This window comes from Neolamprologus brichardi, chromosome 2, assembly GCF_056152115.1.
Source record: "Neolamprologus brichardi isolate AB-2024 chromosome 2, ASM5615211v1, whole genome shotgun sequence".
Taxonomy (NCBI): domain Eukaryota; kingdom Metazoa; phylum Chordata; class Actinopteri; order Cichliformes; family Cichlidae; genus Neolamprologus; species Neolamprologus brichardi.
The window spans coordinates 18,551,107-18,564,674 of NC_142105.1; the positions used below are offsets into that span (position 1 = coordinate 18,551,107).

General features: G+C 39.9%; 2 protein-coding genes across 2 annotated transcripts; both read left to right on the forward strand.

The window, feature by feature from the left end:
* The first annotated feature begins 860 nt into the window (after positions 1-860).
* On the forward strand, positions 861-8,116 carry ctsf (cathepsin F). The gene is made up of 14 exons (XM_087847821.1): positions 861-1,280; positions 1,894-2,004; positions 2,467-2,548; positions 3,187-3,248; positions 3,390-3,462; positions 4,539-4,652; positions 4,768-4,916; positions 5,035-5,131; positions 5,230-5,310; positions 5,433-5,552; positions 5,686-5,750; positions 7,002-7,092; positions 7,212-7,270; positions 7,513-8,116. The coding sequence occupies exons 1-14, from the start codon at positions 1,032-1,034 to the stop codon at positions 7,585-7,587; spliced, it is 1,428 nt and encodes a 475-aa protein (XP_087703947.1). The 5' UTR covers positions 861-1,031; the 3' UTR covers positions 7,588-8,116.
* Positions 8,117-8,963: 847 nt separating this feature from the next.
* On the forward strand, positions 8,964-12,881 carry eif1ad (eukaryotic translation initiation factor 1A domain containing). The gene is made up of 5 exons (XM_006781847.3): positions 8,964-9,156; positions 9,437-9,555; positions 11,702-11,810; positions 12,220-12,328; positions 12,421-12,881. Exons 2-5 carry the CDS (start codon positions 9,469-9,471, stop codon positions 12,647-12,649), a joined length of 534 nt encoding a protein of 177 aa, XP_006781910.1. The 5' UTR covers positions 8,964-9,156; positions 9,437-9,468; the 3' UTR covers positions 12,650-12,881.
* The last annotated feature ends 687 nt before the right edge of the window (positions 12,882-13,568 follow it).

The window sequence follows — 13,568 nt, forward strand, 5'->3', positions numbered from 1 at the left end:
ATCTCTACAAAAGTAAATTTATATAAATAATACTCGTTTCTAAATTCTACATTAGTGTATAATCTGGGAGTCTTTGTACCCAACCCTTCAATTACTTTCATGATTGCATGTAATCTATAACTGCGTGTTCATCTTTATCGGAGTGTCAGGTGCGATACTTTCAAAATAAAAGAGCAGCAGAAAAAACATAAAGGAGCACTAAAGACGTCCCCTAAAGGAAACGCTGGTAAAATGTTATAGTATTTTGTCTACCTCTAGTGGCGAAATCTGATAAATTTTAATTTGCAGGAAACGTAGTTAGTATGTTTGTTACCATTTTATTTTAATGAATCTATTTATTTATTCCAATGATGAGCTGAACGTCTTTAGTCGCCCCTCTTTTCTTTTTTTTACTGTGTTTATAGTCAGCAGTTTAGGGGGGGGAAGTGTAGCGATTTATTGAAACATGTGCAAACATATGTGTAAATACAGTATGTAAGGCAAAACCAGAGTTTGTACAACTCTAAAGAGCTTGAAACACCACTGGCTGAAATGCAACAACAAACGGTGACAGAACCTCCACTAATAGCTGTTTGGTTCTTTGCTAAGTTGTCTGTGAAGTGCAGGCACCACCCTGTTTCATCTCTTGAATGCTCGAATGATTCATAGGTCAGTGCCAGGTGCCTTAACAAACAAACGAAAAACAATATAATCTGAAAATGATCAGGCACAACGACTGGACTGAAGTGAGCGAATATCAGCCAAATGTCCAAACAACAGCTTCAGAAAGCCAGAAAGACACATGCTGCCCTACAGACCTATCAGCGACAGCCCTGCCTGAATAATAAATATGGGAATTATCATGAACACGCCCCCGATAAAAGCTCAGTCTCCGCCTACAGCCTCTCAGATTTTTTTGGTAATAACCTCTTGTATAATCGCTGCTTAACTGAAAATCGATTTTTGTGTGAAGAAAACAAACACGGCTGTTATTTAAGTGAGCGCAGACTGGACATCGGTCCTTTCAGTCGGTGACAACACACGGGGCCAACATGGTGGTCATATTGCGCTGTTGCCCGCTAATCCAGTGGCTGTCCCTGGCCGTTTTGCTGGGCTCGATTTTCGGACTCGGTGAGGACCTCGACCGGCCTCTCTTCGGGCCCCCCGGCTCTTCTATCCGGGTCCACGAGTCCGACCCGGGTCTTAAGAAGGCTCTGGCCTTTGCAGAGGAGCAATACAACCGGGTCTCCAATGCGATGCATCTCCGCAGAGTCAGCCGGGTCATCTCTGCCAACAAACAGGTATAATTATTATTGATGGCTTTCCTTCTGATTTTATAATATTTATTCAACATATTTTGGTCCTCTAGTGTACTTGCAAAGAACGGTTAAAGTATTTGTTGTTTATTGATTTATGTCATTGTAATAAGCGTTGCGTATGCTCGGTTTTTTTGTAAACAACGGCGCTGCTGCAGGGTCGTCATTTTAGCTAAACACAGGCCGGAAAAAGGGGCGACGTACCTTCGAAATAATAGCGTAAACGTCTTTGCTGCGCTGGTCAGCAAGGGATTATGCTTAAACAAAAAACAAACAAAAATGTATTCCTATTTATTTACAATTTTCAAGAGTTTTCAACTTAGAGAACAGTATTTATTATTTTATTTTACCTATTTTTATTATCAAGCGTTCAAGATAAGATTTTATGCGCGGTTTACTGCAGCCGGAAGTTATGTCCTTGACTTTAAATTAACAATGTCTCCGCAGTGTGGCTTGTTTGGAGCATAACGAGCATCCATAAAACAATAACACGCATTATATTTTATACCACGTCTAAATAAAAATCTTTATTTATACCAAGATTTTGTGTCTTTGAATTAAAGATGTCCGAATGTTTGTGTGTTTATCTGTATTCCAGCTGGTTAAAGGGATCCGTTACACTTTAACAGTGGAGCTGAGTAACACTCAATGTAAGAAGTCCACCATGCTCAGGACATGTGACTTCTATCCCGAGTTAAATCAACTCAAGGTAGGGTGTGTGTGTGTGTGTGTGTGTGTGTGTGTGTGTGTGTGTGTGTGTGAGCGAGAGCGAGAAAGAGAGAGAGAGAGAGATAGCTCTTGTGATAAAAAAAATTAAGAAGCAGAGAGAATGTGTGATATGAGTTTATATTTAAGAGAAAAAAAAGCTCTGTGTTTGTGTGTGTGTGTGTGTCCAGCTGTGTATTGATTTTTTTATTGCGTCAAAGCAGTTTTGCTGGTTTTGATCTTGTGACTCAACCTTGACTTGGAGTGATCTCACTTATGCCTCATTCACGCTTGCATTCATTTACAGTATTGACTCTTTTTTTTTCTTTGTTCCTGTTTTCTTCCCAACTAAAAATATCCAAGTTATAAGTAAATCTATAAATGGGGCTTTTTACAAGAGACCCAAACCTACACATAACAACTGTTATCGCTTTTCCTCTAATTTATTTTTGTTTTTATGTCTCAGACAGAAGTCTGCGTCTTCGAGGTGTGGGACATCCCTTGGCAGGGGGCGTCAACCTTGCTCAAACAGAAGTGCCAGCCCAAAGGTCAGTCAGCAGCCAAACAGACTCATCATCCAACATTTAAGATTCACATCCACCCATTATGGAAGTCATATGGTAGACATTTATAGCTGAACACCATAGTTGCGGCTCACTTGGTCTTCTCTTACAGTGCTGTGAAAAAATACACTGATTATCTTATCATCCAAAAACACATCAACAAGTATTTTTTAGACCTTTTTTACCCCCAAAAAACACAATAAAAGAGTTCAGCATTTCTATTCTATGATAATAACTTAATCATGATATTTCTGACCACATATAGAGAAAACTCCTTTTAAAATGCATTTATTTCTGCTGATTGTCAGTGAACTTTCCTAGCAAGCCACATCAGCCAGTCAGGCCATGAGATTTTTTTTTACATGCTTGTTTTACAAAGAGATAAATGAGGTGGAAGGTTGAACAAAGGAGAAATTGACATATTTGCATTTGATGTTGCAAATATGTTGACTTTATGTTGTTTTTTGTATTTTTGTTGTTTCTTTCTGTTATATTTATCAGCTTGAAAATCGTCCGTGAAAACTGTGAATTGCAGCAACCTGCATGACAGTTTGACTGACTGATTTAAGTGTTAAATACTCTCACACTTCCCATGTCTTCCTGTGTTTCATTTCTCTTATCAGTTGAATTTGAAGTAGAAGAGAGCAACAAGGTAGAGGATCCATCCACCAGCCAGCCTCTGGAGGTAAAGTTAATGTCAGGCTCTACAGCTACAGGCCTGTGGTTTTATCTGCCTGTCTGCTTGTTTGTTTAAACTGTTCTAATCGATTTAGATTTGAGATCGAGGCTTTCTGTCGTTGATTCTGTGTGTGTGTGTTTGCATTAGGAGTCGGTGGAGCTGCTGGGCCGGTTTAAAGAGTTTATGAATAAGTACAATAAAGTCTACAGCAGTCAGGAGGGTGAGTGACTGAATCTCATTCATACCACGTATGGACATTGTGTCGCATTCCTGTCTGAACACACTGAACACTTTAAGTAATCAAAGCCTGTTTGGAGTCTCACCTGAATGCAAATGTTCAAACTGAAAAGGTCTGGACTGCAGGCAGGACAGTTCAGCAGTTCAACTCTTCTACCACAAAGAAATACATGGAGTATGTGGTTTAGTATCTTGGTGAAATATGGAAGGCCTTCCCTGAGATAGACATCATCTGGGAGGGAGCATGTGTTGCTCTGTATTTAACTTTCAGCACCTTTGCAGACGTGAAAGTTGCCAGTTCCATAGGTGCTAATGCACTCCCGTATCGTCAGAGCTGCAGGTTTTTGAACATGTTTTCATAATGTTCACATTCTTTTTTCATGATAGTGCTTTAGCCTGCATTTGCAGCTGGCACAGTGGACTGTGCTCACAGACAGTGATTGCAGGAAGTGAGCCTGAGCCCGCGCAGTGATTTCTATGATAGAATCATCATATCTGTTTTTAGTGCAGTGCTGCCTCAGGACTAAAAATCACAGGCATCCAATGCTATTTTTGGTCTTGTCCTTTGTGCTCAGAGATTTCTCCAGATTCTTTAAATCGTTTGATATCCTGTCCCATAGATCATCAGATATTCACAGTCTTCACGTTTTTTTGTCAGGGAACATTCTGAAATTTTTCCACAATTTGTAGATGTAGTTTTTTGCTGATTGGTGAACCTCCGCCTCTCTAAGATGCTCTTTTTATACCCAGTCATGTTACTCACCTGTTCCCAGTTAACCCAATTACTTGCAACTTGCAAAATGTATCGCCAACTATTTTCTTTTAGTATCAATTACTTTTCCAGTCTTTATTTTTTTACTCTGTCCCAACTTTTTTGACACATATTGGTGCCATCAAATTCAAAGTGAAATAGTTAAATGTCTCAGGTTAAACATCTGATATGTTTCTTCTCTTGTTCACACTTTAGAAACAAAATTAAATTCAACTGAAAATGGAAAAAAATGAAAGGCTTTTAAGCAGAATCTTTTATGAATGTACTTTTGACCCTTGACCTTGCAGAAGTGGACCGCCGTTTGCGCATCTTCCACAAGAACCTGAAGACTGCTGAGAAGCTCCAGGCTTTGGATCAAGGTTCAGCTGAGTATGGAGTCACCAAGTTCAGCGACCTCACCGGTACGTAACTGTGAATGCACGTCCACAGTTTCTGATGAGAGAACGTCTCTTCTGCTTTCCACGTGTTGCTTCAGCTTAAGAAAACAAAGTGAAATATCCTTCTGCTTTTCTCCAGAGGAGGAGTTTCACTCTACATACTTAAACCCACTGCTGAGTCAATGGACTCTCCATCAACCAATGAAACCAGCTACTCCCGCCAAAGGCCCCTCGCCTGACAGCTGGGATTGGAGGGATCATGGAGCTGTCAGTCCTGTTAAGAACCAGGTGCCAACAAACAGAGTTCATTATGGGGCGGTCACCCTAAAGAGCTTGTTAGTAGCGATTAAATTGTACACCGTGCCCACTTTATGCTGATCAGGGTGTGGTTTCTTTTCTCCTGCAGGGAATGTGTGGATCTTGCTGGGCATTTTCTGTCATAGGCAACATTGAAGGCCAGTGGTTCCTGAAAAATGGAACGTTGCTGTCACTTTCCGAACAAGGTGACACAGAAAAGTAGCACAGATGATAGAATAACTCAGGGGTTTTCAAATCCAGCATAAAGTCTTGACATGCTTGAGTACTGATTTGTTCTTCACAGAGCTGGTTGACTGTGACGGGCTGGACCAGGCGTGCAGAGGCGGGCTTCCATCAAATGCTTATGAAGCTATTGAGAAGCTGGGTAGAACTAAGATTTTATTCTGTGTTTAGCAATAAGTAAAAACAGAGAGATGTTTTTACTGAACACAAGCAGATTTTTCCTTAAAGTGCTTTCTTATAATCTTTGCCCCTCGTGTGGTTAAGGGGGTCTGGAGACTGAAAGTGACTACTCCTACACCGGGCACAAGCAGAGGTGTGACTTCACCACCGGGAAGGTGGCCGCCTACATCAACAGCTCCGTGGAGCTGCCCAAAGAGGAGAAGGGTGAGCATACAGACAACAGTGGTTTAACTGCATGGACATGTCCATGATTTTTATCCTATTCTAACTGTAGTGTGTCTGTTTGGGTTGTTGAATTGACTCATTTTGATTTATTTTTGTATTTTTTCCTTCTCAGAGATCGCTGCTTGGCTGGCTGAGAATGGGCCAGTCTCTGTTGCTCTGAATGCTTTTGCAATGCAGGTAGGAGGTTTTTTTAAGAAGTGAAATCACTCCTCAAAACAACAAGAAGCAAAGCAGCTCAGTCATGCGCAGTGTTTATTTTTAAGAGGATGAATTCTTTTTGTTTTCTTTGTTTTTTAGAGGTACTTGAAGAAGTTTATAGTGTAGTCAAAATCAGAGAAGGGTATCAGTGAGTATGTGATAGATAATAAGTACTGATTTGTAAACAACTGGACACGAATAACTTGAGCTTATTATTTAATATTACTGAAGTATATTTGTGACTAACTAAACAACTCAGTCTCTAACAATCCTCTCTTTAAAGATGTTTTGGGGTCAGCTTGAAATTAAGATGGAAATGTAAAAGTGAGGTCAGAGGTCAAATGTGATGTGATATTTAGATGCAAACTATACTGTGATAGTTAGAATCCCCATTTATCGTTCTATTGTCTTATATAAGAGTATAAAAATACATTGTCATTATTAACAATGGCAGTCAGAAACTGAGTTTTAAATCCCGCTATACAACATTAATATCACTTTGACCATCAGATCAGTCTGTTGACCTTGACGAAAAGGTCAGAAGTCAAATGTGACATCATATTTCAAGTCTTTATACAGTATTTTCTATATGTTGACAATACACACTGCACTTGTAAGAGTCATAGTTTTGTAAGTTATAAGGCTTTTGGTCATTTTTTGTTTGTTTGTTTGTTTTTTTACCAGTAAATCTTTATATTGAACTTGAAGACTTTGGTAGATGAAAGCTAAATTTTAATAGGTCATTAATGTGACCCCACTCTACAAGCCTACAAAGTTTTACCAGAATGAAACAAACATCAGCTCCTCAGTGGAGGTGTCAACTAGGAGTGGAATAAAAATATCAATAGAATATGTCACGTTGCCTCCTTGTGTAATGTTGGTTTATACGTTACTGATTCATTAAAACATTCCTAACCCCCACCAGTTTGACTTATCAGAGTCAGTACTTGGTGGTGGTGCTTATCAAACAGCAAAGTCGTATGTAGATCATTTTCTTGCATGTGTATAGTATCATGGGCAGTGTATTGTATCATATCAGGAGTGACATATTTCCTGCCCAAATAAGAGCAATTCTTATTCTTACTCTTGTTTATATTGCTGCTGTTATTATTATGCGCGCCAATCACCTCCATACCTCTATCTAAACTGGACATAAAAGATAATAAAGATAATAACCTTAAGATACATGTTATTCTTACATTATCTCGAATATCATTTCATTCCCTCCAGTTTTACAGGAAGGGTATATCTCACCCTCTGAAGATTTTCTGCAACCCCTGGATGATCGACCACGCTGTGCTGTTGGTGGGATACGGAGAACGTAATTATTATTATTTTTTATCCCATTTTTTTAGTCTTAAATATTTGCCCAGTTTCTGGAAAGCACAGACACATATTTTTGCCTCGTTTGTCAACAATGTTTCCCCCCTGTGTTCTCAGGTAAAGGTATTCCCTTCTGGGCCATCAAAAACAGCTGGGGGGAGGATTATGGAGAGCAGGTGAGACAGCACGACCTTTCAGAACACTTATCATTCTAAAAATCTTTCATTTGAAACCAACTACACAACTGAGGATCACCAACATAAAGCACCGTTTTCATAACAGACTCAGTAGAAGTGCTGATCCGTGCACTAGGCTTTACAAAGCTGACTGTTGTTTCATAGCATAATGAAAAAATGAGTTCTGTTCATGTACAGCTGTGAGGGAGTGAGTGTTAATTTGTTTTTTCTCCTTCACACAGGGTTACTACTACCTCTACAGGGGCTCCAATGCATGTGGGATCAACAAGATGTGCTCATCTGCTGTAGTCAACTGAACCCCTAACACCTTCTACAGACACACACGCACACACACACACATCATCATCATCATCATCATGCTACATGCACCACAGCTGTCATCTGACCCCAGCTCCACATCACTTATCCAGAATGCACAAGAGCTCAACACGCACACATGTGAAGTCCTGCTGATGTTTCTTCTCCGTTAGACCAAACCAGTGTTTTACCAGCTCTAATAAAGCTAGCTTTGATGTGATACTGAAACTTTCCAGTAATTTTAAATCAAGATTACATCTGCTTTTTCTGTTAGTCCTGAAGCTTGGTTAAAATGATTAATGTGTTTAAGGCAACAGCTTGTAAGTCATCTTTACTTACAGTAACAGAGCCCATGCTCATAGTGGTGAGCTGATGGTATGTGCTTCAAAGAGTTTTTGAAAAACAAGGCTTTGATTCTGAAGTGGTTTACTGCACAAACTCAGTTTAGTGCAATGTAATTGCAATAATAGCTGTATAACAGTGAGAAATGAATGATGGGAGTTGAATTAAAAAAAAGTGTGAAATCCAGTTGTTTGTTATTTTATGATCTACCTATCCATTTTCTTCTGCTTATCCAATTCAGGGTCACTGGGGGGCGCTGGAGCCTATCCCAGCTGCCATGGGGGAGAAATGAGGTAAACCCTGGACAGTCTGTCACATGGGTAACACAGAGAGACAGGCAACCATTCACTGGAAATTTAGAATCACTGCTTCACCCAGCTGCATGTCTCTTGACTGTGGGAGGAAGCTGGAGAACCCACAGATGCTCAAGAAGAAAATGATGGATTCAAACCCAGAACCTTCTTGCAGCAGTGCTAACCACCACACCGCTGTGCTGCCCTATTTTATTATAAAGTTTTTCATGTGCACTGAAACTATAAACTGGTTGACAGTACAATTAAATCATTACTTTTTATAATTTATTTAGTGCATATATAATAACTTTAACCATAAGGCAAAATTAACTTCAAATAACTACAGCGACAATAAGGCCTATAAAGGGAGAAAACATTTTAACCTGTTTATGATTTTAAACGGTATGTTGAGAAGAAGCAGGACAAACACAATGTAGGAAAACACTTTGAACGATAGAGGGGCAACAACGTTCGTGTTCTTGAATGTTCCTTTAATCAAAACAACCTCATTTTCCCACAATGCCAAGGGAAGGTAACGGAACAGCTGGTCTTTAGCTGTAGCTTCTAAAATAAGAAACAAAAGTCGTCGTAAGTTAGTGATATAATCTTATGGTGAATTACAATGCATCCTGAAGTTCATTTACATAAATTTAGTCACATTTTAACCAGTCATTAATAGGGCTTTTAGCGATAAAATGAACATTTTACACGTATGGAACTTTTATTTTGAAAATATACCCCACTTGACATCGGAAGTGTAACGCTCCCTGTCTTTCCAGGCACTGTGTACTGAAAACAAGAACGCATGTCAGTCGATTTTTTTTGTGACTGAATATTTCAGGTTCTTTTTGTACACGAACTTATACCTGCTGCTCGGAGACACATTCTGCGTCAAAAAGACAAACAGCCACTCCTGTCTTTCTTTCTTTCAAGGTAGTATTTAACCTGCTAATGTGGAGACAGCTAATGTTAGCCTTTTCCGCTAAGTTATTATTCGTAAGCAACTTCTTACTGTTTAGAAGAAAATTGGCAGAGGAAGTTTAAATTATTAAGGTACACAGAAAGTTTTATAGACGTTTATAAAGGAAAAATAATTAAATTTTGCTGGTAATCACATTAAGCTGACCTTTCAGCGTTGGTTGTTACTGTTAGGTCTAGCCTTTAAATGTGTCTTTAGTTAACTAGAACTTTCGACCCACTCTTTCTTTCTCAGCTGGCGAAGGAACGTGAAGGCTGTCGGTTATAATGTCACAGGCCACTAAACGCAAACACGTTGTCAAGGAGGTTCTTGGAGACTTTGTCACACCCACAGAAAACCAGCAGATTGTAAAGGTAAACTTTGTATAAAGTTCCCTGTAATTCCTACATACTACAACATTCACATTTTAGTAATCAGCAGCATACAGTGGATACTTGTGTACTTAGGTACAGATTGGAAGTACAGGTAAGACCCCCATTTAACTCCAGAGCTGCCTTAAGGTGGACATGTAACACTACTTGTAGAAAGGCTTATTTACACTGTGGTGCCCTGCTCAAACCCAAACATTAACGCTAACAAGTGGATTTTTCCTGTTTCAGTGCAGCTAGCCAAACTAATTATTTCTAGTAAGCTAACATAAACTAATGTAAATCTGTTAGATGCAACCAAACAACCAACCCATTGATATCATGTTCTATACTGACACAAGATGGCATTAAACTTGTTCTAAAAACTATAAGCAATTATTTCTTAAATCCACCTTCACAGAGAGTGTGACATCTACAGGGCTGGGTAATTTACTGGCCTTTATACAGTAGTGTTTCATGCCCATTTTAATTCTTCACGGCACAGGTTCCACAAAGTACTGGAAGCATTCCTTTTAGTCCATGTTGGCATGATGGCAACACAAAGTTATTGCAGATTTGTCAGCTGCACATCCATAATGTTTACAGTAGACTGAACTCATTGTCATGTTCAAATAACCAGTTTGAGATGATCTGAGCTGTTAACCATCTGTGTACTTGTGTAAGATGAGTGATGCTGTTGTGATGCTTTGGTAAAAGGCTCAAAAGTGTGGCAACCATTACACTATTAAACCACCACAATCCTGAACTGTTCATACAAGGCAGGATGCTTTCAGGTTGTTTCTGATCCTTCTATCTGAATGATGCAGGAGAGAGGTAAACTCATCAGACCAGGCAACGCCTTCCCAGTGTTCTGTTGTCTTTCTTAGATTTCCCACTATCTCTAAAATGAACAACATCCAGTCTCAGAGTGATCCTGAAAAACTAGTTCACGTGTCTAGTTTTAGGCTGGGCTATTGTAATTCATTCTTATCAGGCTGACCTAAAAACTCCCTGAAAAGCCTTCAGTTGATCCAAAACGCTGCAATGAGAGTACTGACAGGGACTAGAAAGAGAGAGCAGATTTCTCCCGTATTGGTTTCTCTTCATTGGCTTCCTGTTAAATCCAGAATTGAATTCAAAATCCTGCTCCTCACATACAAGGTCTTAAATAATCAGGCCCCATCTTATCTTAATGACCTTGTAGTACCATATTACCCTATTAGAGCACTTCGCTCCCGCTCTGCAGGCCTACTTGTTGTTCCTAGAGTATTTAAAAGTAGAATGGGAGGGAGAGCCTTCAGTTTTCAGGCCCCTCTTCTGTGGAACCAGCTTCCAGTTTGGATTCGGGAGACAGACACTATCTCTACTTTTAAGATTAGGCTTAAAACTTTCCTTTTTGCTAAAGCATATAGTTAGGGCTGGACCAGGTGACCCTGAATCCTCCCTTAGTTATGCTGCAATAGATGTAGGCTGCCGGGGGATTCCCATGATCCATTGAGTTTTTCCTTTCCAGTCACCTTTCTCGCTCTCTATGTATTAACAGACCTCTCTGTGTTGAATCATATCTGCTATTAACCTCTGTCTCTCTTCCACAGCATGTCTTTTATCCTGTCTTCCTTCTCTCACCCCAACCGGTCGCAGCAGATGGCCGCCCCTCCCTGAGCCTGGTTCTGCCGGAGGTTTCTTCCTGTTAAAAGGGAGTTTTTCCTTCCACTGTCGCCAAAGTGCTTGCTCATAGGGGGTCATATGATTGTTGGGTTTTTCTCTGTATCTATGAAGCGCCTTGAGGCGACTTTTGTTGTGATTTGGCGCTATATAAATAAAATTGAATTGAATTGAATTGAATTGAATATTTAACTATTCTCTGTAAAATGTAGAGATAATTGTGTCTCACATCAGCAGTTTCTGAAAATATTTAGACCAGCTTGCCGACACCAACAACCATGCCACATTCAGTGTCACTTAAATCGCTCTTCTTCCCCATTGTGATGCTCAGTTTTAACTTCCGCAGGTTGTCTTGACCATTTTCACACACCTAAGTCCATTGACCATCCTCTGCAACATTTTACATTAACGAGCAGTTGAACAAGTGCACCTCATAAAGTGGCTGTTTTTCCGATTCCATGTTTCCTCTGTTTCTTCACTTTTACAGGTAACTGGGAGCCGTGGTAACAACCTACATGATGCTGTCACAGCTCAGGGTGAGACCTTCTTGGTGAGCATGCCCACCAAGTTCCGCAAGAACATCTGGATCAAGAGAGGTAAGCAATGGAAAGGGAAGTTACGTGTTTAAAACTTCGAGTAATAATCCAGTGACAGCTGGTGGCAAATATTATTTTTAGTGGCTTGTGGCACAGACGTTCATGCTGCATCGTCTGTGCTGCTGCCCACAACAAAATTGGGGTGCTTTTTGTGGGCATACCAGTTAGTTTACACTTTTTATATTTCACTGCACCTTACTTGCTGGAGGATGTGCAGACGTATCAGTACAGTATACAGTACAGTGAACCTCGTTGTCATGGTGTTCATTGCCTTTTCAAAACAAAAGAATAATATATATTGTAGTGCAAACATATAAGTTAGTAATGTGATCTCCCGCTAGCTAGTACTGGTCTAAATAAGACCCCCATTTGTGTTCATTCATTTAAATTTCGTCTTCTCACTCCAAAGGTGACTATGTGATTGTGGATCCTATTGAAGAAGGAGAGAAGGTGAAGGCAGAAATCAGCTTTATTCTCTACAAGGATCACATTCAATACCTACAAAAACAGAACCTCTGGTAGGTGGGAACACACTGCACAACCTTTACGTTCCTCGATCAGCCTCATTTGTCACATGTTTTGCACTTTTTACATTTTTTCTTGTCTCCAGGCCAGAGGGCTTTATGGACGAGCATTCGACGCCGGATAAGACAAAGAAAGAACTGGAAAAGGACGAGGATGCTAGTGATTCTGAAGATGACGATAGCGACCTCTTTGTAAACACTAACCGCTGTAACTATCACTACAGTGAAAGTGAGGAGGACGATAGCGAAGAGGATGAGGACAGGGATGAGGACAGGGATGAGGACAAAGAGAAAAGGAGGGAAAATGCCTCATAGCAGCAGCACTGAGGACACGGACAATCAGGAGTTGTGAAACAGATGCGACAGCATGCTCTCCTGTATTGCTGTCATCACTGACTGACGCTATGATGATCTGAAGCAATGGTCCACCTGCAACAGTGCCCTCTGCAGTTCATGTACTGAATGGCTGGGCTCATTCAATGTACTTAGTAATTCCTGCTTGTTTTACAAATCTGTGAGATTAAAATGTATCTGAAATTTAACATGGGATACATTTCTAGTGTTTTTTTCTGATGATAGGTCCATTGCACATCACTGGTACATTATATAAAAGGGCACACAGTATATTTGTACGATGATGTTAAATTTATGCAACCTTTTCCGTAGAAACCTGTTTAATTTTGCTGCCAAAGAAAATTCAAATGTCCTATTGGTGCTGGATATGGTTCTAAAAATTATTGTATCAGCTTGAGTTACAAATGAAAGCTGTTTTATTTTCATCTTATCCTGCAGCAAAAGTTAATTTGTGAAATGACTGAAAAGCTTTTGAAATGGAATAAATCCCAAGCAGAGTATGCTTATGTCACACTGACTCGATATCTTCCTGTGCATGTCTCCATCTTGCCGGATTCAAGACTTAATCCTGAATGCATTTCATTATTACGCAGTCAAGCAGCCATCTCCGGAAAAGGTTGTGTAGATGTCACACTAGCATATCAGGGGAAAAAACTACAATATATGGATTCTCAGAAATTACATCACAGTGTCGCCAGCGCACAGAAAATTCCTACTGCAAGTGGAAAAAGTCCCACGCCTTTTTGGCTGACACATTTCTTCCCCCAAGGTGTGAGAAAACTTCGTCATAACTCACATGACATTGAACAAAAGAGAGATGATTCCTGTCATTACAATTTTGCTCTCACTGCGTAACTGCACAATGAAAGCATCTATGTCG